The sequence below is a fragment of the Lampetra fluviatilis genome, chromosome 1 (genome assembly GCF_964198595.1).
Source record: "Lampetra fluviatilis chromosome 1, kcLamFluv1.1, whole genome shotgun sequence".
Taxonomy (NCBI): domain Eukaryota; kingdom Metazoa; phylum Chordata; class Hyperoartia; order Petromyzontiformes; family Petromyzontidae; genus Lampetra; species Lampetra fluviatilis.
Genome location: NC_136275.1, coordinates 20173769 through 20197013, shown reverse-complemented (window position 1 = coordinate 20197013; position 23245 = coordinate 20173769). Strand labels below are relative to the sequence as shown.

Below are 23245 nucleotides of genomic sequence, written 5' to 3'. Positions count from 1 at the left end.
AATTGTAACACCGTAACACAAAGGAGTAACTGCCCCTTTACCAGATACAACCTAGGGTGGTGACCACCCAGAAAACTAGACTATACAGGGGAGTTACTGCTATGAAGAGTCTGACCCTTGCTCGGGTCTCCAACCACGTGGTCCCCCGTAGGACGAGGCACTTCCAGCTTGTAGAACGAAAAGACTCCGATCCCTCCCAGGGACCCACCTTATATCCCTCTCCGGTCAGGGCCGCTCCGCCCTCGGCCCCGCCCACCTTCCTGAACATTATCGTTCCCTCTCGATCCTTCTCAAGAGCTCTCTCCGGACACGTGATCACCCACTAGCCTCCCCCCCACACCTGGGGCCCCCTGTTTGGACATTCTGGATCACGTGTCTACGGGGTCAACCAGAGTGCCACGGCCCGGGGCAACCCTGCCCCTGGGCTGACACTCACCCCCTCCCCCTCGGGGGAGCTCCCACCACACGCCGTGCGTGGTGCCCGCACTATCCCAGTGCTCGCCAAGCCACGCTAAGGCTGGTTTTACACACAACCACCCACACGGTGCTGTCCATGATGTAGGAACATCGAATGGCACGACCCTTCCGGGCCGGCACCATACAGTGACATCCCCGATGTCACTACACTTGTGTCACGGAATTGTGCACAACAGAGGCAGTTACCGTGAGGCAGCGTTGTGATGCTGCCACGTTGTACGGCACAAGGTGCGCATGTTTAGCGTGCCGTTGTGAAGCGCCCACAGACTACCAACTTTCTTCCACATGCTCGTGCGCCTGAATAAGCGAAGGCAAACACGAGGGGCACGAGTCAATGATGCCTTTATCTTTGACCAAACTAAATGGAGAGAAGGTAACAGGCCTGCCTGCGTTCATTGATGGTAGCACCGCCGAGGGTCATATCCTCCAGGCTCCAATTTGGGAAGCCACTTCAACGGCGGCGTGTGACGGGCGAGTAATATTTAATCTACCACTTGCTGTCACCTTTATTACGGGCGAGTTCATTTATGGAACGGCTATTTACGCATGCGATGAACGAGTGACCTGGACTGACCCCTCCCCTTTCCACTCTCCCCAATTCCACCGCCACAACCACCACAACCCACCTCCTCCACCCTGGACGAGGAGTGGCTCACGTTAAGCGAGAGGTGCATTTTGGGAGTGTGGAACAGCATACCCAGAAATACCGGGCGGTCCGTTTACAGATTTCCTCGCTGCAATAATAATAGGGGAGATAATTGCGTGTAGAAAAATAAAAGTTTGAATGCACAGCCTCTGCACGTCTCCCACCAGCTGTACACTGACATGTTTTTTTTTAACACTCTTCTCTCGAAGATGTCGAGCCGTCGCTTTGACAATATTCAGTGGTGTGTATGGAAGAACGAGGGGTTATTGGAAGTGAGTGCAATATCCGTCGGTGGATCACGCAGCATTTTTAATGGAACCCAACAATGAATCAGTGTAATGCTAAGTAAAAACAAAGTTATTTTCAGATGGTGTATGAGTAGTTTTAATGAGGTGTACAAATTCTTGAGACCAGTTTTCAGCGCATTTTAGCTTTTCAGTTTTGTTTATTCGCGTGTGCTCGTGTGGTCACGTGTATTTGTTTCGCCAGGTGGGAACTAAATTGTCTATATCGTGTTGTTCTTTGCACATTTTATTTGGTCTGCAATCATTCCTTTGCTGAGTGATTCTCCAGTTACCTGGACTACTCTTGACATCTCAAGATGTACTCTATGGGAGGCACGGTATAAATATTAAAAGATGATGTTCCAATGCAGTACACAGAGTACAATGCATCTATGTATGTTGAACTTATTTCGCACCGGACGTAGCCGACCGTGCTCATTGGAGGTACGGGGGAAGGACAATAAACTAAACACAAAAAAGCAGCTCTTAACAAATACGTTTTCAATCCGGATGAATTAAAAGTGAACAGCTGCAGTGGCTTCCTAATTTCGAAAAGAAGAGCGTTCCAGACGGCTGCAGAAGTGCATCTGAAAGCGGCGATGCAGTGACCGCCTTTGTTCAACGGTGCTGCGAAGAAAGCGCAGTGTTGGGACAAACACGTTGAGACTTCTGCATGCAATCGATTGGCTAATGGCATCAAGAAAAGCGTGGTGTTCTTTGTGGAAGGTACATTCAGCATGTGGTGCATTAACCCTTCCGCGGACAACGGTCTTATGAATGCACAGGACTCTGCAGTGGGATATGTGGTGAAGCAAATAGGGTATTGTTTAAGACGAACATTAAACAGCTCGGTTGAGCTTCACAGGATGACATTCAACAAAGTCACACATGGATAGATACAGCAAAATAAACCATTGCACGTAGTAGCCGTTCACTGAACAGTATTTCGATATTGAGACAATTATAAATATATAGACGCAGACAGATGAACATATATAGATCGATAAACAGATAGGCATATAGATAAAAAGAAGGATTTATATCAGGATTGATCGACAAATAGAGAGATAAAGCTGCGTTCCCCTGCAAATCCATGCAATTGACATGATGAGCCTTTCCGCTATGTATTCCAGACCACTCACTTTGCGCAGCCACTTATGATGCGGTGGAAATGCCTCGGTCTCCTTGCAAATTTGATCGCGGCGATCCCGTTCCCGGCTTTGCGGGATTCTAGCCAAGGGTCCCAGCTGCCCGCGCTTTTGAGAGACGTCAAACGGCATTGTCCAGGAATACAATACTGCACTGTACACGAGCACCGTGGCCATCGCAGTCCACCTCGGGTTCATTATTTATTTGTGAAGAAGAAAACAAATCCCAACCGTAATGATCGCCGATGAATCACATTGTAACGCGACGCCCTTATAAAACAGCGTCACGAGCCACTATAATCATCCTTGAAACGCGTTCGGGGCGCATGTGTGTGTGTGCAGTGTAGCGGTTAGCGCTACGCTGCGAACCCGGCGACCCGAGTTCGATTCCCGCTCATGGCCAACACCAGTGGCATTTATGTGAACCGGTCCTGGGCCTCCCCTAGGTCGACTCAGACGCAAATGAGTGCCTGGTGCGATGTATAAAAATCGCCACTGGGGAGACAAAGGCGGCCGGGCGTGGTGCTGGCCACCCACCCTCTCGTGTTGCGTGCCAGCCTTCATAGGTGCTCGCTAACAGCATTTGTCCCAACAGCCTGTTCAGGCTATAAGGGGGTTCTTTGTCTTTGGTGATGATGGTGGTGGTAGTAGTGGTGCTGTTGTCTTTGTGCAGTGCATCAGATGGGATCGTGAGTGGCCAGTGATGTTGCATGATTGCTTGAGTGACACAGCAATGCATCTACACACTGACTAATGTAATCGCAATTCATATCAGAGATATAACCATCAAGAAGATTCCGCGGTTTAATCACTTTGTGGATTGAATTACCAAAGATACAGTTTGTAAAGGCTCAATATTACATTATTTTTAGAAACCAACATTAATAATTGATTTGTCTTTACAAAAAGGTACTGTGTATACTACATATTGGAGACGGTTTAACACTAATTAAAGTATTATTATTGCCATTTCAGTTTCACGCGTAGGCTTTTGCGACCAATATTAACTATAATAGCGTGTTTTGGGTTAGATCGTGTAAAAATAAATTTGTCGTTAAACCCGCCAATTCGTTACTATACTACTCGTTACTATACTATTGTAATGTCAATGATTCGTAGACAAGGTTTGTAGGAGGCACCTTCTTTATCAACACCGTTCACGGTCTCGTCCACACACTCTCCACAGTAGCTTAACCTAGCCTGTACACAACACCAGCCGACTAACACTGATGGCGCTGACTGAGATAGCCAACTGCTCTCTTGTAGCGCAACATCTCGTGAAGACGGCAGTGACGACGGTGAAGAGACGACAGCAACGACGAGATGAGTCCACTCCCAGAACCGGCAGCCTCGAGCTCCCACGCTTGGCTCCTTTTATGCTCCCGACGCGGCCTGGCTCCGCCCTGAATTCACCTCCCTTCCTGAACCCACTAGCAGCTTCCAGCGGCCTCCAGATGGGGTCCTCCGTGACCCTTGCCCTAGTTCCTCCGCTCTGCCAACACACCTGTGTACACCCTCACCGGTGTGTGTATTGTCTGTCCACCACAGTTGCCGCTGCTGTCTACCAGCCGGCGCTATTACACTACACGAGTAATGAATTGGCATATTCTGTTTATGTGACAAACCTTAATAATTGGCTGTATCGGAGGGTGGCGGCTTTAATGACACATTATATATTGACGCGATCTAACCCAAAAACCTCGATATTGTTATTTCAATATAGCACCTTTCACCTAATGTTTCTCGGACTCAGACCTTTAACCGACGACAGGTTGGGTGAAGAGTAATCCCTCGCATCTCTTATTAAAGCCCAGCAAGGCTGAAACAGGGTGTATCTCACGTGGCTCGTCCAGTCGTGTGTCCCAGGGTCGAGGTGGCAAGGTGCGATCCTCCTCAGGTCTTTTTTGAGACGACATCTCAGGACTGACCGAAGCACCAGTCCAGAGGACGTGAACTTTCGCATCGTGCACGGTGTGTGGCTGATCAGGAGGCGACAACAACCTTTGCCATTTTAAATGTTGATTATAAGAACTGCCCCCGGTTAAAAAGCGGGCGTCACCTGCACCGTTATTGTTCGCCGCAACGGCAGATACCCTCTCTTTGGTCACAGGTTTTTTTTGCCGTGGCGGTGCTCTGTATCTCAGAGCCAGCAATGCGTGAACGGTTGAGGAAATGATTGTGAATTAACTGCACAGTGCCTGAACACAGCCCAAAAGGGGCATGGATTGTGCATTCACATGAATATCCTCCCATCATTTGAATTATTTCTCGACACGCGTCCAATCGTACTGATTCCGCCTTCCTTACGAGAAACAATTGAAAGCGCTCTCTTTCGTCGCGCCTTTTTGGCAGCCCGAGACTTTGTTTTTCTTTTTTGCTTTAGGCCACATTGTTCGACCCCCCCGACTCCAGACCCTCCCGACGTGTTCCGCACATCTGTTGTTCAGCCCCCCACTGTAGGCTGCTATGCTGGGTATTCCAAGACTCATTGCCAAGTGTTGACGATTAAACGGAGCTTTGTCTCTCAATTGGGACGTGCATCTATAGTCTTTGCTTCGACAAAAACACAAGCAAACTTTTGTTACATATCTGCTGAGTTTACTGCGCACTCCAAAAGCCATAAGATAAATAAGAACCACATCTCCTGATTCCAGTGCAGCTGATGTGGTGGATGTACTATACAGGTGTATACTCCTCTGTCAGTCCAATGCTGTGTCAATCATGGCGGTTTAACCATTACTTTGACACGCTGGGCAGTACGGTTTGTTGAAGAGTGGGTACCCCGGGACTGGTTCAGATACCACTCGCTAATTATGTTATCTGCGACCCCAGGTTGCTGGGTTCATCGTGCAGTGCTCTAACCACTGCTCAACAACTCGTCCATAACCTGTTTGAATATTTAATATTTTTGTCACTGAGTCTCAATACTTCATTTCAAGTGTCCACCTTTAGGACGTTTAACCAATGTGTTTGTGTTGTATTGACGACGTGGATGAATGTTAATTGAACTGGAGGCAGATCGGGATTTTATTTCAATTCGCTGAGCTGTAATTCATCCAAATTAAGTAAATAACCAAATTTAGATTAGAGGGATGTATTTATTTATATATTTTTGTGCTTTGGCGACTAGAATGAGACCTTCGACTCACGGCTCTTTGAGAATCCGGTTTTAATTGTGGACAGCTGAAATCTGGGTTTGAACCCAGGGTCTCAATGGAGCCGGCTCAGTGAGTGCTCCAAGCCCCCATGGGGATGTATCCTACGCCTGTTGACAATAATGCACTGTAAATATAAAACGCATCCTAGAGTACCAGAGGAGCAATATCCTTTACGGTCACACATGTGCGGTAATGCACGGCTACAAACGAAATTGGATCTTGTGCTGCCACTGGTAATATCCTTCATAGAAAGAGGTGTGCTCATTGATCAGCACTCGTAGAATCACAACTGTATGCATTACACGGCAGTTAAAACACATTGGAATGCCCGCAAAAATGCAAAGTTTTGCAATACAAATGTGTTATTGTGAAGCTGAGGACACCGACAATGAGATGAAATTCTATAAATAATTATATAAACGTGGCATTAGGGGGAGTTATCTTCAACCAAAGATGGTTAACCAATGGAGGGAAGTGATCAATATGTTGTCACATCCACATTCAGTACTGTGTGTCGATTTGTAAAGGGACCGTCCATAAATGACGTCACGCGATTTTGGACGATTTTTGACCCCCCCCCCTTCGTCATACGGCGTCACAAAGCTCTGCTTTAAACTATTGTCATTGTAGTGCGTACTTAATGTGGCGAGAAAACATTTATTAAAAAGTCTATTTAATTAAATATAACGTGTTGTCTATATTTATTTAAAGTTGCGCATTTTGATGTGAAGTCACATTTCTCAACCCCCCCCCCCCCCATCGTCACACATCGTCACAAATGTCTGACCCTCCCCCCCCCCCCTAGGTGCGTGACGTCATTTATGGACGGCCTAAAAGTGGGGAGCAGTGGTGCAGCTTTTAGCATGCTGTGCAAGGAAACCTGGCGACCCGAGTTCGATTCCCACTCACGGCCACCAACACCAGTGACGATTATATGAACCAGTTTTGGGCCTCCCCTAGGTCGACCCAGCCTCAAATGAGTACCTGATGCGATTTTTTTACATCACCACTAAGGAGACAAAGGCAGCCGGGCGTGGTGCTGGCCACCCACCCCTTCATGTGCCGTATCGTCCTTTATAGGTGCTCGCTAACTGCACTTGCCCCAGCAGTCTGTTAGAGGCTATACGGGGGATCTTTGTATTTATATATATATACTAGCTTTACTACCCGGCTTCGCCCGAGACTTGGATTCTTATCTTGGATTAATACACGGCCTACGCGGAGGGTGGGGGGATGCGTGACGTCAGCAGGCACACTGCGTGACGCTGCCGCATGCGGGTGACATCACAGATGTGACGTCACCGCTCACTTGCCGTGCAAAATATATCCATTATTGCGCCCCCCCCCCCTCCAAATACAAAAGTATATTTTTATACTTTTTGCATTGTGTACAGTCTGGAAGCTACCCACATGCCAAATTTCAAGTTTGTTGCATGTTGGGAAGTATGCTAAACATTTCGAACAGACACACATATTCACAAATTTCCCTTTTATATATATAGAAGATTTTTGTGTATATATACATGATCTGGGCTCGAGTGAGCCAGGGTACCGAGGTCAGGGCGGGGATACAAGCAGGCAGGCTGGCTGGGGGAATGCGTGCGCGAGGAGTGTGCAGGTTGCAAGGAGGAATTGTGAACGACTTTTGGAACCGATCAAGGTAGAGTTCTGGCGTTGCCGATTATTTTTTATTCATCGAAATCCTGACGGCCGTGAGCAGGAGCTGTTGTTCTGTGCGCGCGGTTCAACGGTGTGCCTCACGTGACTGTTCGAATATGTGCAGCGCAGTCCATTAAAAAATGGTTGAGATACTTGAAGGGACGAATAACAATGCAAGTGTATACTTCTAAAATGTGTATACAGTACTATGGTAATTTGAGAACACGTCACATGCATTCCGTTGCATAATTTTGTCTTACAGATGTAGTGCATGCGTTTTAAGTCAAAATAAGCTGCACGTGACAAAATTGGTAATTTTTTTTATCCTATTACAGTGATTTTTATTCAGGACACGACTATCAAATTACCAGGTCAACCACAGCACATTTCTGTTTTTGAAAGCAGCAATTGCATTTATCATCTTAAATAAATACATTGTAATCTGAATAAGCTAAGCTGTTTCTCTTACTTCTTAATTAAGACCCAATAAATGTTCCTCTTGTAATTTAAACCACGTTAAGCACCAGAGGTGGGGTTATGGGTATGGATAATAATAAATAAATAAAGATTTAACACATAGGCTTTCGAGACTAATATCCTCCATAGGTTTTTTTGGGTTTAGATCGCGAAGGCTCGCCGTAATGACATCACCATTGCTCAATTTAAGACCGAAACAAGAGAACTTTTTCACAATTCTGGCTATCGCCTGATGAAGCTGGGTGTAATGACCAGCGGCACGTTACGGTACTCGAATTGTAACTGTTGTGGGTTGACTCTCCAACACGCCGGTGTGCTGAACTAGTAACGAATTGGCATGTTTTGTTTATGTGACAACCCATACTAATTGATTGTGTCGGGTGGTGCCGAGTTTAACGATCACATTCATATTTACGTGATCTAACCAAAAAAAACTATCATTATGGACGTGATAAGCACCTTATATTTAATTTCAAACATTTTAACTGGCAGCCCCCCAATGGCAGATTTCCCTTTGGACACAAGGAGGTAACTCAGCACCTGGCCTGCTAACGGGCATTAGTCTGCCAATAGGGGGTGATCATTTTCATTTCTAATCCCAATTCCTGACTTAAAGCTTTCGTGACTGCAGGAATTAATATTCTTTGGGTCTTTTGCTACTGCCGCAGACACAGCTTAGTTTGTAGACGCGGGAGTATTGCATGTCAGGGATCACATCCTTCACAGATGAGATCAGATCACGAATTTTACATTCGGGAAACTAAGCGACATGTCTCGGACCATGTTCGTGAACATAAGGCAGATCTGAAACACGGTAGGACCAATACCTTGGTCGTGGCTGATCATTGTTTTAATGCGGTGGAATCACACGAAATAGATTTCTCTAAGACGAAGGTACTTTGCAAGCCCACTGGCTATCAACAAAGATTCGTTCATGAAGCCATGCATATGTATAGACACAGTTTCAACCGAGAAGATGGGTACAAACTGAGCAATCATTGGAAGGACGCTATCAACCAGTTTAAGTCATAACTGGCTATGATGCTCCCATCATACCACCTTCCGATATTAGTTGTGCTTTACGCCCATTTCAAACTTGCGCTTTCACAGGATTCACACTAACACAGCCAATTCGCGTGCCGACCCCTCGGTTGCGGCTCTGCGATCTCCCATTAACATGCTAATCTCTCATTAACATGCTAATCTCCCATTAACATGCTAATCTCTCATTAACATGCACATGTTCACCTGGCAGCCCTTTGATTGTTGGAAAACCAACCACCGTCGGTTGGCTGCCCACCACTTGCACTAACATTGGCTGCTGACATTTGGGCTACGCCCATTTCAAACCCATATAAATAGTTTGCCTTTGGAAGCTATCCCCCCTTTTCCTGAAGACGACCACTTGTGTTACGATCGAAACGTCGCAGTTTTAGTTTTTTGTTATTTCCTTGGAATCTATCTATGTGACTTGACCGAAAGACCCAAAGAATACCCCCCACAGTAATACGCAGGGTGGCCGCCAGGCTCCAACTGCGGATCTCTGCAAAAAAGCGTCCAATGAGGCGACCACTGGGCCATATCACTGCCACGGTGGCGAGGTGGTGAGATTTTAACTATTTCACCTGTTATACAGGAAGTTGTGGGTTCAATCCCGATACCGACACCGACGCCTGTATATTTAGAGTTTGCATGTTTTCCCTGTAGTCGCGTGGATTTTTATCCGGGTTCTCCGCTTTTTCCTTCCACTTGTAGAAAAACACGCGTTTAGAGCATTTGGCTGCTATATATTTCCACGTAAATAAGCAACTTCGTTGAGCTATAATTTGTGGCCAAGTTGCTTCTGAAAAAGAGCCACAGAGCTCAGTGGGCCTTACCTGGTAAAACATTTTTATAGTTTAGTTCTAATTTCTGGCTCGTTCAGGTATGGCTGGTGCATGGTTACCAAAGATGAATCAGCCTCTTGCTTCTCTCCTCCGTGCCCATTGTCAACTATTTCATTTACGCATTCATTGGTGACCAGGATGAGACCATCAACTCGTTACGCTCAAGAACCACAGGCCACTGCCTGGATTCAAACCCAGCGTCTCAACAGTGACAGCTCAGCACGTCCGACTGTCATTTGTTTACTACAGTAAATTGCATTCAATTTTCAAAATGCATTGTTGTCGGGTATCATGGGTAACATTTATCTCTCCACATAAGCGTTGATTAGTTCTTAGTCCAATTAGCTTTCTTGACCAATATTGTCTGACTCCGCTGATGAGATTCAGAAGGTCAAGATCAGTCCAGAGTGTGCTCGCTTAAGCAAATGCTGCTGGTCTAGAAAGGCCTGTGTTCTGTTGGACTAAATATATTTCATTTTTATGTGGAAAGACAAACAGAAAGGAAGTCTGTTTATTTCATTTATTTACTGTATGTAATATATCATGTGCATAACAATTATTCCGTATACGCACATTCAAATGTCAGCGGTAGGAATTTGTAAAAATAAAAAAATCACGCGCAATTATTCACATCGCTTTGATCCTGTATGTTTTCCAAATCCCCCTTTTCTAATCAAATCAACAGCACACACACGAGCCCAAAAAAGGAAATATAGTTATTGACTTTAGGTTTAGAGTAATAACAAAAATCGTTCTTGCAATGGTAACATGACTGCTGATTACAATCATACCCCACACTGTACATGAACTAAAGAGGGCACCGCGCTTAATAATGTCCTTACAAAAACTGCGGTGTGGATTACAGGTGATTTTATGAAAATCCTGCAAGATAACTGGGTTTTCAAATGCTCTGCGAGGGGGGTATTGTATGGTACTGTTTCAAACCTGGGTTGCGATGCGAGGTCTAATGACTTTAATGATTGTGCGTGTCATTCCTCTGTCACCTCTATCCCTTCTCCCCTTCTGCTACCCCACACTCCCATCCCTGTCCCTCACCCGACCCTGCTCTTCTTAATTTGCCATTCCTCTGCCATTACCCCTCTCTCCCTAACCTCTCCCACAGTTGCAAGCGAGCCTGTGGACGGGGCATTGAAACGACAAGTCAGACGTAAGTGTGTATGTACGTGGGGAGCGGTAGTGTAGTGGTTCGTGCACTGGGCTATGAAACTTGGCGACCCGGGTTCGGTTCCCGCTCACGGTCAACACCAGTGACGAATATATAAACCGGACCTGGCCCTCCCCTAGATCGACTCAGCCTCAAATTAGTAAGTGATGCGGTGTGTAACCATCGCCACTCGGGAGACAAAGGGTGCCAGGCGTGGTGCTCGCTACTCACTACCTCGTGTGCTGTGCCAACCATAATAGTTTCTGCTAACAGCGCTTGCTGCTAACAGCGCTTGCCGCTAACAGCGCTTGCCGCTAACTGCGCTTGCCGCTAACTGCGCTTGCCGCTAACAGCGCTTGCCGCTAACAGCGCTTGCTGTTACAGTCTGTTAAGGCTATACGGTGGAACTTTGCGACATAGTAGCTGTTAGCCTTCAGCACTTTGATCCCAGTGATCTGATTTTCCATGACCGAGGTGGCTCTCGCAAATGAGACTCTGTCCTGGTCTCTTGAATTGTCACCTGCTGGAACAGCACAGTAATTCCCAAATGAGTGGTATCTGAATCCCGTCCTGGATCTCAACCTCAGACAAACTTCACCTTCAACGTGGTGCGTAAAAATCAGAACGCAGCAATTATCTGCTTCCGAAAATCAAAATGCCATGCGTTCGATCAGTTAATTTCCACCGGTGGCTTTTAAAGGAGATGTAGCTCTCAGAGACACCGTCTTGTCTTCTGTATATTTATTATGAATCGAGTCCACTGACAACTCAACAAGTAAGTGACTCTGTACACTTGGGTAGTGAGACACCCCTATTCAGAGACAACATAGCTTCTAGTCTCAAGACAACTCGCACACGATGGAGACGGCCCGATCCAAGGCGATGACGACGACGGTTTCCCCCACCAAACAGCCCACAGCTCCGGCTCGCGCTGGCTTTTATCCTCGCCCAGTCTGGCCACGCCCTTATTCCTGAATTTTCCTCGCCGCACCTGGCCCTGCCATTGGATCCCGTGCTCCCCCTCACGTGACCCTGTCAACGCTCGTCCCATCAATCATCATTAGCACGTCCATTAGTAACCATGGTCCCGGGGAACCATACTGTCCCGCTATCGCTCCGCACTGTCTTTACATATGTAAGAATGGGGCTGTCATCTAGACATGCAAAGCATGCTGACACTTTCTGTTTAGATTTTTGCCATCTCAAATTCCTTCATGCAAATACCTGCCTCTGACGTGTGGAGCAAAATGTCACGTGCCATGTCGACCAACGCGCGGTTCAACATCAGAGAACTATACAGCACAGCCTTGGACATCTATGAAGTACCTTTTTGTGGATATATTATCGTATTTGTCTAACCCGCACACATATCTTGCCGGTGAGTTTTCTCATCAGTTGCAGACAGTGCTTGCATTTGTGTTCACGCCGGTAAGAGGGACAATGCTGGACAGGCAATGGTGTTATCCACGCCACTGTGTCGTCTGCTTTGCTGTCCCCATCTCTCAATTAGATTTTTTCGTTATGCATTTGGTCAGTATTCTCAAAGTAATCACCTGCGATGCAATTCAAGCGTCATCATTCTTTACAATTCATGGATTTTATATGATCTAAAAAAACTACATCGTATTTAGGCTTACCGTGTTTTGGTTGTTATTTTATAATTTGTAGTGATACTGGATATCTGTGAAAACAGCTACATAGCTCATCGGATTTCTCCACTCTAAATACAGATTATTATATCGTGAGAATACTGTAATTTCTTGGCAATTATTCGACCATAATTGACAACAACAGAGCCACTCAAAGGTAGACTGCGTCCAAAATACATGCAATAATGGTGCTGTCACTTTGAAATGCGAAGCATTTTGGCAATTTATTATGTTTGTTGAAGATTTTCAAACACCTGGGCTGAATTGCAGCTGCTTCGTATACATAAGTGGTCGTGTTGCTGGCTGATAGACGCACCATAAATCTCTACGAAGTGTCAAGGGGAGTCTAGTCAACAACTATATTTTCCTCTTTTGGGCTCGAATGAGTGCTGTTTATTCGAATAAAAAAGGGGATTTGGAAAACATGCAGGATCAAAGCGCTGAGAAAAATTGCGCAGTAATTTTTATTATTTTTACAAATTCCCACCGCTGACATTTGAATGTGCGTATACGGAATAATTGTTCTTCACATCATATATTACGTACCATAAATAAATGAAATGAACAGACTTCTCTTCTGTTTTGTCTTTCCACGTACAAATGAAATATATTTAGTCTAACAGAACACAGGGGCTTTCCAGACCAGCAGCATTTGTTTAAGCGAGCACACTCTGGACTGATCTTGACCTTCTGAATCTCATCAGCGGAGTCAGAGGATATTGGTCAAGAAAGCTAATTGGACTAAGAACTAATCAACGCTCATGTGGAGAGATAAATGTTACCCATAATACTCTACAACAGCGCATGAATAAAATTTAATGCAATTTACTGATGTATACAAATGACAGTGAGATGTTCTGAGCCGTCACTGCTGAGATGCTGGGTTTGAATCCTGGCAATGGCCTGTGATTAACCGGTTTCTCGAGTGTAACGAGTTGATGTTCTCAGCCCGGTCACCAAATGACTGTGTAGATGAAAGAAAAGAAAAACTAATCACGTTAATTTTGGTACCGTCCCCAATTTGGCCACATTCCAACTCGGAGAATTAAACGTGTTACTTTGACTGTCACGTGACAAGCACATTCAGAATCAAAATATGTATTCATGCTAGAGGAATCCGACGAGGTGTGAAGCTCTTTTTCACATTACTCTTAGTGGCAGAGTAGGTGAAGATGTGCTGCCCTCCTCCCCCCCACTCTCTGATATCCACTGATTTGGGCCGTTTTGGGCCGTTCTCTGTCCTGGAGGGTTACGCTGCTCTGCAAGGCATCCAAATGTATACTCATGACATGACAATGATAGCACGACCAGGATAAGATTTTGAGAAGAGAAAAAACAGAGAAAAAAATTATATCTTAAAAGAACATGTAAGCACCTAAGCCTCACCTGCAGAAGTGTTTGCATAGCTCCTGTTAAATTCCTGATGATTCCATGTGATGATTTAATCACAAGAAATATACGCGACCATCAGTTAAATCACCCCAACTGCAACACAGATGATGTTAAGAAGTTCTGAAACAACAGCTCTATCAGAGCGAAAATTACAACAGCAGCAAAGGAAGACAGGGTGTTGTACATGTGTATATCCGGAATTATTAATAATGAATGGAACTAAACTCAAAAAGTGAAAATCTAACGAATATCTAAAATGAAAAATCCCTTATTGACAAAGGGCAGGGAGGAGAGAGCCAATAGGCTGATTGCTCTTTGCTAACCATGCATCAGCCATACCTAAACGAGAAAGACATTAGAACTAAACTAATGAATACATTTTTTATATTTTACCAACTAAGCTCTACGGCTCTTTTTCAGAAGCCACCTGATCACAAATGATAGCTCAACAAAGTGGCTTATTTAGGTGAAAATATATATCAGCCAAATACTCTAAACGCATGGAGAGAAAACCCATAGGACCTGGAAAGAATTCCATGCGACCGATGGGGAGAACATGTATACTCCAAATATACAGGCATCAGAGTTCGGGATCGAACCCACAACCTCCTATATATACGGCGAGGTAGTTAATATCTCACCACCGTGGCTCCGATAAGCATTAATTAATTATAGCCTACTTTTTTCATGTATAAAAGGGACATGCTGCCGGTGCCATGGTTATCACACTGGACTTGCAATCTAGATATCGCTGTCTGGTTCGACCTCTCAGCGCTGCAGATAAAATAATTGGCTTTGAGTCCATAAATAAACGCTCATGTTGGCACGATTATGTCGAGACAGTCAAGCTGCTTGAAGCGCAGATGGGTGGTCACCGTCGATGTCACCACCGCGGTTGTATCAACACCGCCGGAGGAGTCACTAACGGTGTCATTGTCGTCATCTTCCAATTAAGGCGACACGGATGCGCACTCCGAGTTGCTGCCAGTAGGAATATCGCCCCTCTCCCTCTCTAAAAGGCTTGTTGCGCTCGCCACTGAGAAGTCCCGCAATTTCAAGCGTCCAGTGGCGGAGCAAAGTGCAAAACCGTGAACTTTTCTGACATTTTCTTGGTTCTTTCGGTAAAGTCACGTAGAATGGAAATAATAAAATAATAAAAATAAACATAATAAAATAATTCTCACGACGTTTCGGCCACAACGCAAGCAGCCGTCCTCAGGTGAAGAACAGGTCTGTCGAGAAGACAGAGTCGTGATAATTATTGTATTATGTTTTATTTTTATTATTTTATTATTTCCATTCTACGTGACTTTACCGAAAAAACCAAGAAGATGAATCCCTGCAGTCACGAAAGCTTTAAATGGAAATTTTCTGACATTATTTGTGCAGGTGAAACGGTGTTGAAAGGTTTTTTTTTAAATCCCCACCGCCTCTATCTACCCGGCAGTATAAATGGGTGCACCATAGTGAGCCGATGAGCAGGTTCGCCCTGTGGTGGGGTTATCGCATAGCTACTCCTACATCTTTCAAGATGCCTGGTCAGCATGGATGAGTAGGTCAAAACACACTCTAAAGGTGCAGGGTTGCACCTCTACCTTTCATTTTAACCTTGTGTTTTTTTTTAAAGATCTCATTTAGATATTCAGTTCACCTTACTGTCACCCTATGTAGAGTTATTCTGGTGGCATGATGCAAGCTGGGAAAGTGTGGTAACAAATGTTAGAGGTTACCTTAAGGCTTTCATAATGATGGTCTCTAAGGAAGTAACCCTGTGTGTTATACATATAGTCGATCGACAGATTAAGTTTGTCGAAATCAAGTGTGGGTGCTCCCAAATGTGTGTTTAAGACGTCTGAGCAGCGTGGACGAGTCGGCTAAATACTCTCTATCGAAGCTCTCGAGAGCTCCCTCGAGTGAATGTTCTTCCACCAGCAGTGGCGTGAGTGAGCAATTGCAGGGCTGCACCTTTAACCTATTTCCCATTGCATAAACTACCCTCATTGTGCGGGAGATACCGAACCACTGGCAGTTGGTATCATGCACACATCAATACTTCTGAAATCCAGGTTACCTGGCATTGCTCCATCAGAACTTGCAGATTGATCGTTACACTCGCGTGTGTCGTCATCAGCTTACGATTAATTTTTTCTCACGCAAATAATTATTCATGCCAACGCACGCGAGTGTTTGTGCGTGTTTTACGTACGCGCGGAAATTAACAGCCGTGTGCGTGCGTGTGTTTGCATTGTGTTTTGATAAAACATGCTTGTGCAAGTATTGATATAACTAGATATGTGTAATGACAATAAGGAGATAATGACAGGTAGGTTAGCTTACAGTACGAATACACTAGTGGCCACGGGAGGTAATAACAGGGGTATCAGTTGTGAGTGTGAAGGGACTGGTGGCTACAGGAATGTTCGAGAAGGGAGCGTGGTCAGGTGACGGAAGAGGACGGTGGAGTCTGCCGGTAGAGCGAGCATCCAGAGTTAGCGAGAATGATCGAGAAGGGAGGCGTGGCCTCGTGTCGGCATATAGAAGGGAGATGCGCGGGAGACTCGGGGCTGTTGCAGTGGGGATCTCCGCCTGATGTCAAGTGAACGTGTCTTGAATAAAGTGCCATCTCAAGAGAAGTGCGTCAAGTCGTCATTACATATGTGTTAATAGTATTGGTATTGGATTATGGAGTTTTAACCATTCGACCATCCCATCGGACTGAGGGTGGTAGGACGAGGTTCAAATTTTCTTGGTGCCAAGGAGGTCACAGACCTCCTTGAGAAGTCGTGAAGAAAAATTTCGGCCCTGGTCTGTTAATAGTTGTTCTGGCGCACCCTTGTCCAGAACATACCCCTGCACGAATGCCTCGGTGATGGAGGAGGCCGATTGGTCCACTTAAGGCCACGCCACACGCCAACGCGTGAGGTATTTTACCCCCACCAAGAGGTACCTGTGGCCCCCGTTGGGATGTCAAGAATGGGGCCAAAATGTCGAGTGCCATGAGCTCATTGATACGAGAAACAACGGATGGACTGCAGTGGGGCCCGATCATGACCAACCGGGGCCTTCCGCCGTGCACAATCGTGGCAACCTTTAAAAAACAGTGCCACATCACTCTCCACACCTCGCCAGTAGTAGTCCGGTTTAATGGTCAGCAAGGTCTTATGGTAACCAAGGTGCATAAGCTTCTTGTGAATGGCTCGGGTAAATTTTCCTCGCAGGGCAGTGGGCACGACCACGCAATAACGCTCCAGTTTGGTATCCCAACGCATGAGGAGGCCGTCATGCACAGCGACAACCGGGGCAGCCGACGGAGCTGAGCTCCGGGTGTTTAGCCCAACACGGCATTGTAACCTCAGCAGAGAAGAATCCTCCATCTGCAATTTGGACCATACCTCTCGGGGGAGACCCAGGCCAAAATTCACAGGCAACACCACACCCGGAGGGGGGGCCGCACCGGCCATTGCAACCAACTGGGCCGCGGTGTCAACTGGGGCCCTGCAGCGACTCGAACCCATGGTGCATGCGCACCCGCCCCCCGTAGGCAACCTGGACAGGCCATCATCGTTTCCATCCTGTGCCCCCTTCCTGTGGATGACGTAAAAGGAATATTCCTGCAGCACCTCGAGCCAGTGGGACAGCTGACCAGAAGGCTGATCTATCCGCAGCGAATATTGCAGGAATCCCCATAGACACGGAGTGTCCACAGAGAGGCCCCCAGGTGGGGGGGCTAGGGGGTGATCACGTGTCCGGGGAGAGCTCTCGAGAGGGATGGAGAGGGAGCTAGAATGCTCGAGAAGGCGGGCGGGGCCAAGAGCGCAGTGGCCCCGACCCGGGGGGGATATAAGGTGGGTCCCTGAGAGGGACCGGGGTCGCTGCATTCTACAAGCTGGAAGCTCCACGTCTACAAGCTGGAAGCTCTATGTCCTACGAGGCATCAACACGTGGTCGCTGACACGAGTGAGGGACTGACCCTTCGTAGCTGTAACTCCTACGTATAGTGTAGTTAGCTGGGTGGTCACCATCCTAGGCTGTATCTGGTGAAGGGGCAGTTACCCCTTCGTGTTAACGTGTTGATGTTAAAATAAATGTGTTGCGTCTAAAGAACAACGTCTGCGACTCGGTTGGACTCACTACACATGTGCATGTTTGTGTAACTCAACACGAGCAGTCACGTATACGTTTAGCATACTGCACTATGAATCCTGAAATATGGGTTAAATTCCCAGCCAGACCTAACATCAGTGGCAAGTGATATCTGAACTGTTCATGAGTACCCAATCTTTATCATTGCTGTCTGAGTGTGGTCGAGCGGTCTAGGGTGCTGGGTTAAGGCTCCAGTCTCTTTGGGAACATGCATTTGAATCCCACCGTGGCCAAATTATGTTTTTTTTAATCTCACTCCGTGAGTACTATCCCCACCACGGCTATGATCAGTGCTGAAGATTGAACCGGTGCTGGGTTTGCCCTAGGGTGACTCGGTATTAAATTATTCCCTGGTGTGGGGCTGACGACACAACCCACCAATGCGCCCTGTCCGACCTTAATGGGTGCTCGTTAACAAAACTTGCCTCGACAGTATAATAAATGTTATTTAACGGGTATCTTTGTCTCTGTGTAACTAAATACACCAGTTATTGCGAGTTCACATTATAACACGAGCTCAGCAAACGCTGTCACGTAATATGGCACCAGAGCACAAGAGCACACATCAGGAGGGCATTAATACTGCAAGAGGTACACTTAACCGCACGCTCGCGAATCGCGCGCTCACTTTCGCGTCCCCCTCTTTATTATTTAAACAACAACAATGAAACCCAAGTCTCCGGGGTAATGTTTTGGTGCTAGACGCTGTGTAAGCGGCTCTCCCTCGAGCTATTATACTTAAGGAGATGCTGCGGTAATGAATACTCTGTTTGATCTCATGTAATGCCATTAGGCAGAGAGGTTAATGCACCTGGGGTGATGTACAGCGGTGAATTGTTCACTGCGCCAGTACGCAAGGTGGAGCCATGTGAGGTGTGGGTGCCACAGATATAAATACAAGACCTGGGGCTGTGTGGGCTGAGGATAGGCGATGGGGAGGAGTGGCCCTCTTGGTGACGAGATGTTAACTATCTCGCCTGGTATACAGGAGCTCGTGGGTTCAAACCCGACCCTGACGCCTGCTGTATATTTGGAGTTTGCATGTTCTCCCCGTGGTCGCATGGATTCTTCTCCAGGTCCTCCGGTTTCTCCCTCCGCATTTAGGAACATGCCTTTAGAGTATTTGGTTGGTAGAAATTTCCACGTAATAAGCCGCTTCGTTGTGCTATCATTTGTGGCCTGGTAAAAAGTGTTTTATTAAGTGTTTAGTGTAGTATAGGCCAAAGGCGACAGGGAGGTGACTTATCGCGCTCTCACCGTCACGGTTTCTGGTGTCAGAGCTGCGTGTTATTGTTCGACATAACTCATGTGTTATGGGCGAGGGAGGTCTTAAAACGTTTTTTTTTACTGGCGACACCCACGCTCTGTCATTCGAATAACATTTACCCTTCCATAAGAGCAATATTGCCTACGTACAGCACGAATGTGCATCCGCTGCTGGATGAGGGCCACCCCCACGCCGTGCGGGTCACTCATAATTACCCTGGTCAGTGAAGGTTGGTGAAGCCAGCAAGCGTGGTTGTAGAAGCATATAAATCGAGTGGAACATTGGATTTGCAGCACTACCCTCTGTTGCCGCACCCTAGCCCTTCAGTAGCAGCAGTAATAACAATACATTTATAAAGGGTACAAGTACAAGAGCGGTGACGCACTGGTGAGCTCATTACACTCTGACCCTGGGGACCAAAGTTCCATTCCCGAGTTCGGCTAACAACAGTGATGAGTGATGTATCAACCAGTCCGGTTTCTCCCTCCACATTTAGAGACGTGCATACCGTGTATCTGGCTACTATAACTTTCCACGCGATAAGCCACTTCGTTTGAGCTATAATTTGTGATTTCCAGATCGCTTCTGAAAATAGCGATGTAGCTCAGTGGGCCTTAGCTGGTAAAATAGCAAAAAATTGTTTCGTGTAGCCCCCCCCACCCCCTTCTTCACAAACCTACACTGACCAAGGTACTTGATGCACGGTCAAAAAACACCGACGACCGATACAGCATGGGGATGGCTGTCATCCAACAGTGGATGCAACTAAGAGCTGTAAATTATTAAATGCAAGAGCATCTCATCACTGTGCAAGTGCAACCGTGCATCTTGAACAGCCCTCGAGTATTTAAACGAGCACATCAATGAAACGTATGTTAACGAGAATAATGGCACGAACAACAACGCGCATCGGGCAGATTGAAGTTTGTGCGTTGAACTTCTCTCGCGCCGTACGTAGCCAACCATGCTAATCGGAGGTGCAGCGGCGTGAAAACCGCGCAGGGCTTCGGTATCTCCTACGCCAGTGACAGCGAGCTGCCAGTGAAGCCGGCCGTCTGCATAAGCCCCACTGTCACCGATGGCCAATCTAGGACGCGTTGCCTGCGACTGTTTGAGACGGTATCTGCACTTCTAGGAGAGACTCCGTGCCCTCTAACTTGATCCTGTGGGCCCCACCGCTCCTACGATGTCCTCACTTGACTGGGAAGCCATTCCCCGAGAAGTTTGATCTCTTTCCAATACGCGCGACGCAGCAGCTAGCGAGCGCGGTTAGTGGGTTTTGCTTAATTTGCCACTGCCCAATGCATAAATCGCTGTGTGTGAGATGGTTGTTGGGTGAAAGGGTGGAGGGAAGGAGGTGGGTGGAGGGGGGGATTGAGTGGTTGGGGTTTAGATGAACTCTGAAAATTCCGTTCCTCTCTCTCTCTCTGAAGCGTGGAGCGAACTCCACATTATCCCGAGTTCACGTCCCTAGAGGGATCTGTCCCTCACAGGGCTGTGAGACTCACATTCAAAACCCGAACCCTTATCCAACCAATCACAACACCGAGTCCCACAAGATGGGAGAAAGTTGAATGAGCAATTGATTTAATGATTGTTCTAGGGCCCACCAAACCCCCCTCTCCAGGCTCCACATTCTCATGTCTGCGTCAACTGGTTCAATGCTCAAAAACATCCCTTGGCACAATACCCAGAGTCGTTTGAATATATCGACACGGCCGTCGTAATCTGCGCCTTTGTCTTTCTTAAACAAGCTCCATGGACATTGGATCTGTCTGTATGTGACGCCAACATTAGATGGAATATATGCGACGTATGATTATGATAAGGTAGTATAACTTACACGAATAATGTACTGCATTTTAGAATATACGTTCCTTTGTCAATCCACTACCATACCTGTCAACACCTTATCAGTGCCCTACCTTACTACAGACCAATTCAGACCTTATTGGTCATCGCGTGCTCTTATACATCTCAATGTTCATCCTGTAAAGTCCCATCACATGGGAGAAATATAAACAAAGAGACAAAAAAATGTGCCGTATGGACCCGAAACCTCAATTCCCTTTTACAAGAATGTGGGCAAACCGTAAAGAGTTAACAGCTCTACGACTGCAGTGACGAGGGCCTCACCACGAACCGCCAGTCATGGGGTTATCTTTGACCAAACGTCACCACGCTGGTCAGTGCCGTTTGGTTGAAGGTGATGGTGGTGGCCCACGACTGGCGCTAGACATGGCCGGGAAGAGTTGCGTAGTGCAGGGTGCTAACCACTGTGCCACCACTCCACTTCACAATACATACGACTCCATACATTGAATTACAAATTTGCCTAAATATATCCTCGTGTGATACAAAAACACAAATCAAGTAATCACAATGCAATCACAATAGTAACTCGTGTAAGACATTATCATTGATCGTCTACAGCCTCTCCCGCTTAATTTGGTCTTGTCCAATTCTATATTACGATGGTAACCTGTAAGTTCAACATTCTGGCAAAACCAATTACAAAAAAACACCCTTACGTTTTATACTTTTACAGGTACTGTGTATGCCAATGTTTTTGTGACCCAGGTTTCTTCACCCTGACGCCTTTGTTGGACGTAATTAAACGTCTTGCAGTAGAAATTCGCGGTTATCGAGTGGAGGGTCTTGTTCCCCCCAGGCGTCACGCAAATGCCCTCGCCCCTCCGTCTACCCCCCACACTTATCAAACACGGTTTTGGGCTAACGCCTCTTGTTGAGACGTAACGTACTCTCGTATTTGTGAAGGTACATGTGATGTCGACATTATTGATGCGCTCTCTCGTGCGTGATCGGTCGACTCTAAGCGTCGTTTGTGGTCCAGAGGGCAACGCTTGGTGGGGACGGCTCCTGCATTGAAACACCTTTTGGGTGAATCACGCGGATTTGTAAACACGTCAAACACGTTGGTAATATAACGTCGATCGTATTATAAGTGTTTCCTTCAATGGCTTGTCTTGTTACATTAGTATTATGTAAGAGGCGGCTAAGGTTCGTGGTTACTGAGAGATTTTGAAGACAGTGCCTTGGGCTGGTAGAACGTTGTGGCGATTGCAACAATAAACGATGGGGAGCTGGTTTCAAAGTGATGTGGTTAAATTGCCCTGGTGTGAAAATGCTACATAGAATAGCCCAACAGGTCTAAATTGATGAGATAAAAAAAAGTTTAACCTATGAAACTGATTGGAAAAAGACGCCTCAGTAATATACAGTGAGGGAAACAAGTATTTGATCTGGTGGCCAACTACAAGAAACGTCTGACCTCTGTGATTGCCAACAAGGGTTTTGCCACCAAGTACTAAGTCATGTTTTTGCATAGGGGTCAAATACTTATTTCCCTCATTAAAATGCAAATCAATTTATAACATTTTTGACATGCGTTTTTCTGGATGTTGTTGTTGTTATTCTGTCTCTCACTGTTCAAATAAACCTACCATTAAAATTATAGACTGATAATTTATTTGTCAGTGGGCAAACGTACAAAATCAGCAGGGGATCAAATACTTTTTTCCCTCACTGTATGGAGAGATTATCTAATGCATTCTATCCACACCTGGGCAACATTGCTTATTTCATGACATTTTAAATGTAAGAGGTCCGCTTTCATGAATAGGTACTCTGCACTAATTGTAGGCTTATTTTGAAGTGCCCAAAATGTATTTAGAAAATTGTTAAATTACAGGGGAGTCAAGTTTAATTAGATGTTAACACGTGTAATGTAGCGTCAGCTCTTTCCACCCACCCCCGGTCAGATACGTGGCAAAGGAGCGGAGTAGAACGCACGTGCGGTGTCGCTATTCCCAGCCACACGGAGATGCCACTCGCTGTTGATGTCCCCTCCCCCCGAGTTCCATGGTATCTCGT

At 46.3% G+C, this 23245-nt stretch overlaps 1 protein-coding gene across 4 annotated transcripts in view; it reads left to right on the top strand.

Moving 5' to 3' along the window:
- LOC144933790 (dual specificity calcium/calmodulin-dependent 3',5'-cyclic nucleotide phosphodiesterase 1A-like) overlaps positions 1-23245 on the top strand; it is a 180963-nt gene that overhangs the window by 23584 nt on the left and 134134 nt on the right. For all 4 annotated transcript variants that reach the window (XM_078858946.1, XM_078858964.1, XM_078858927.1 and 1 more), the window contains exon 2: positions 10859-10903. In XM_078858946.1, coding sequence (XP_078715072.1) covers positions 10859-10903 — 45 coding nt within the window. The remainder of the gene's footprint in view (positions 1-10858; positions 10904-23245) is intronic.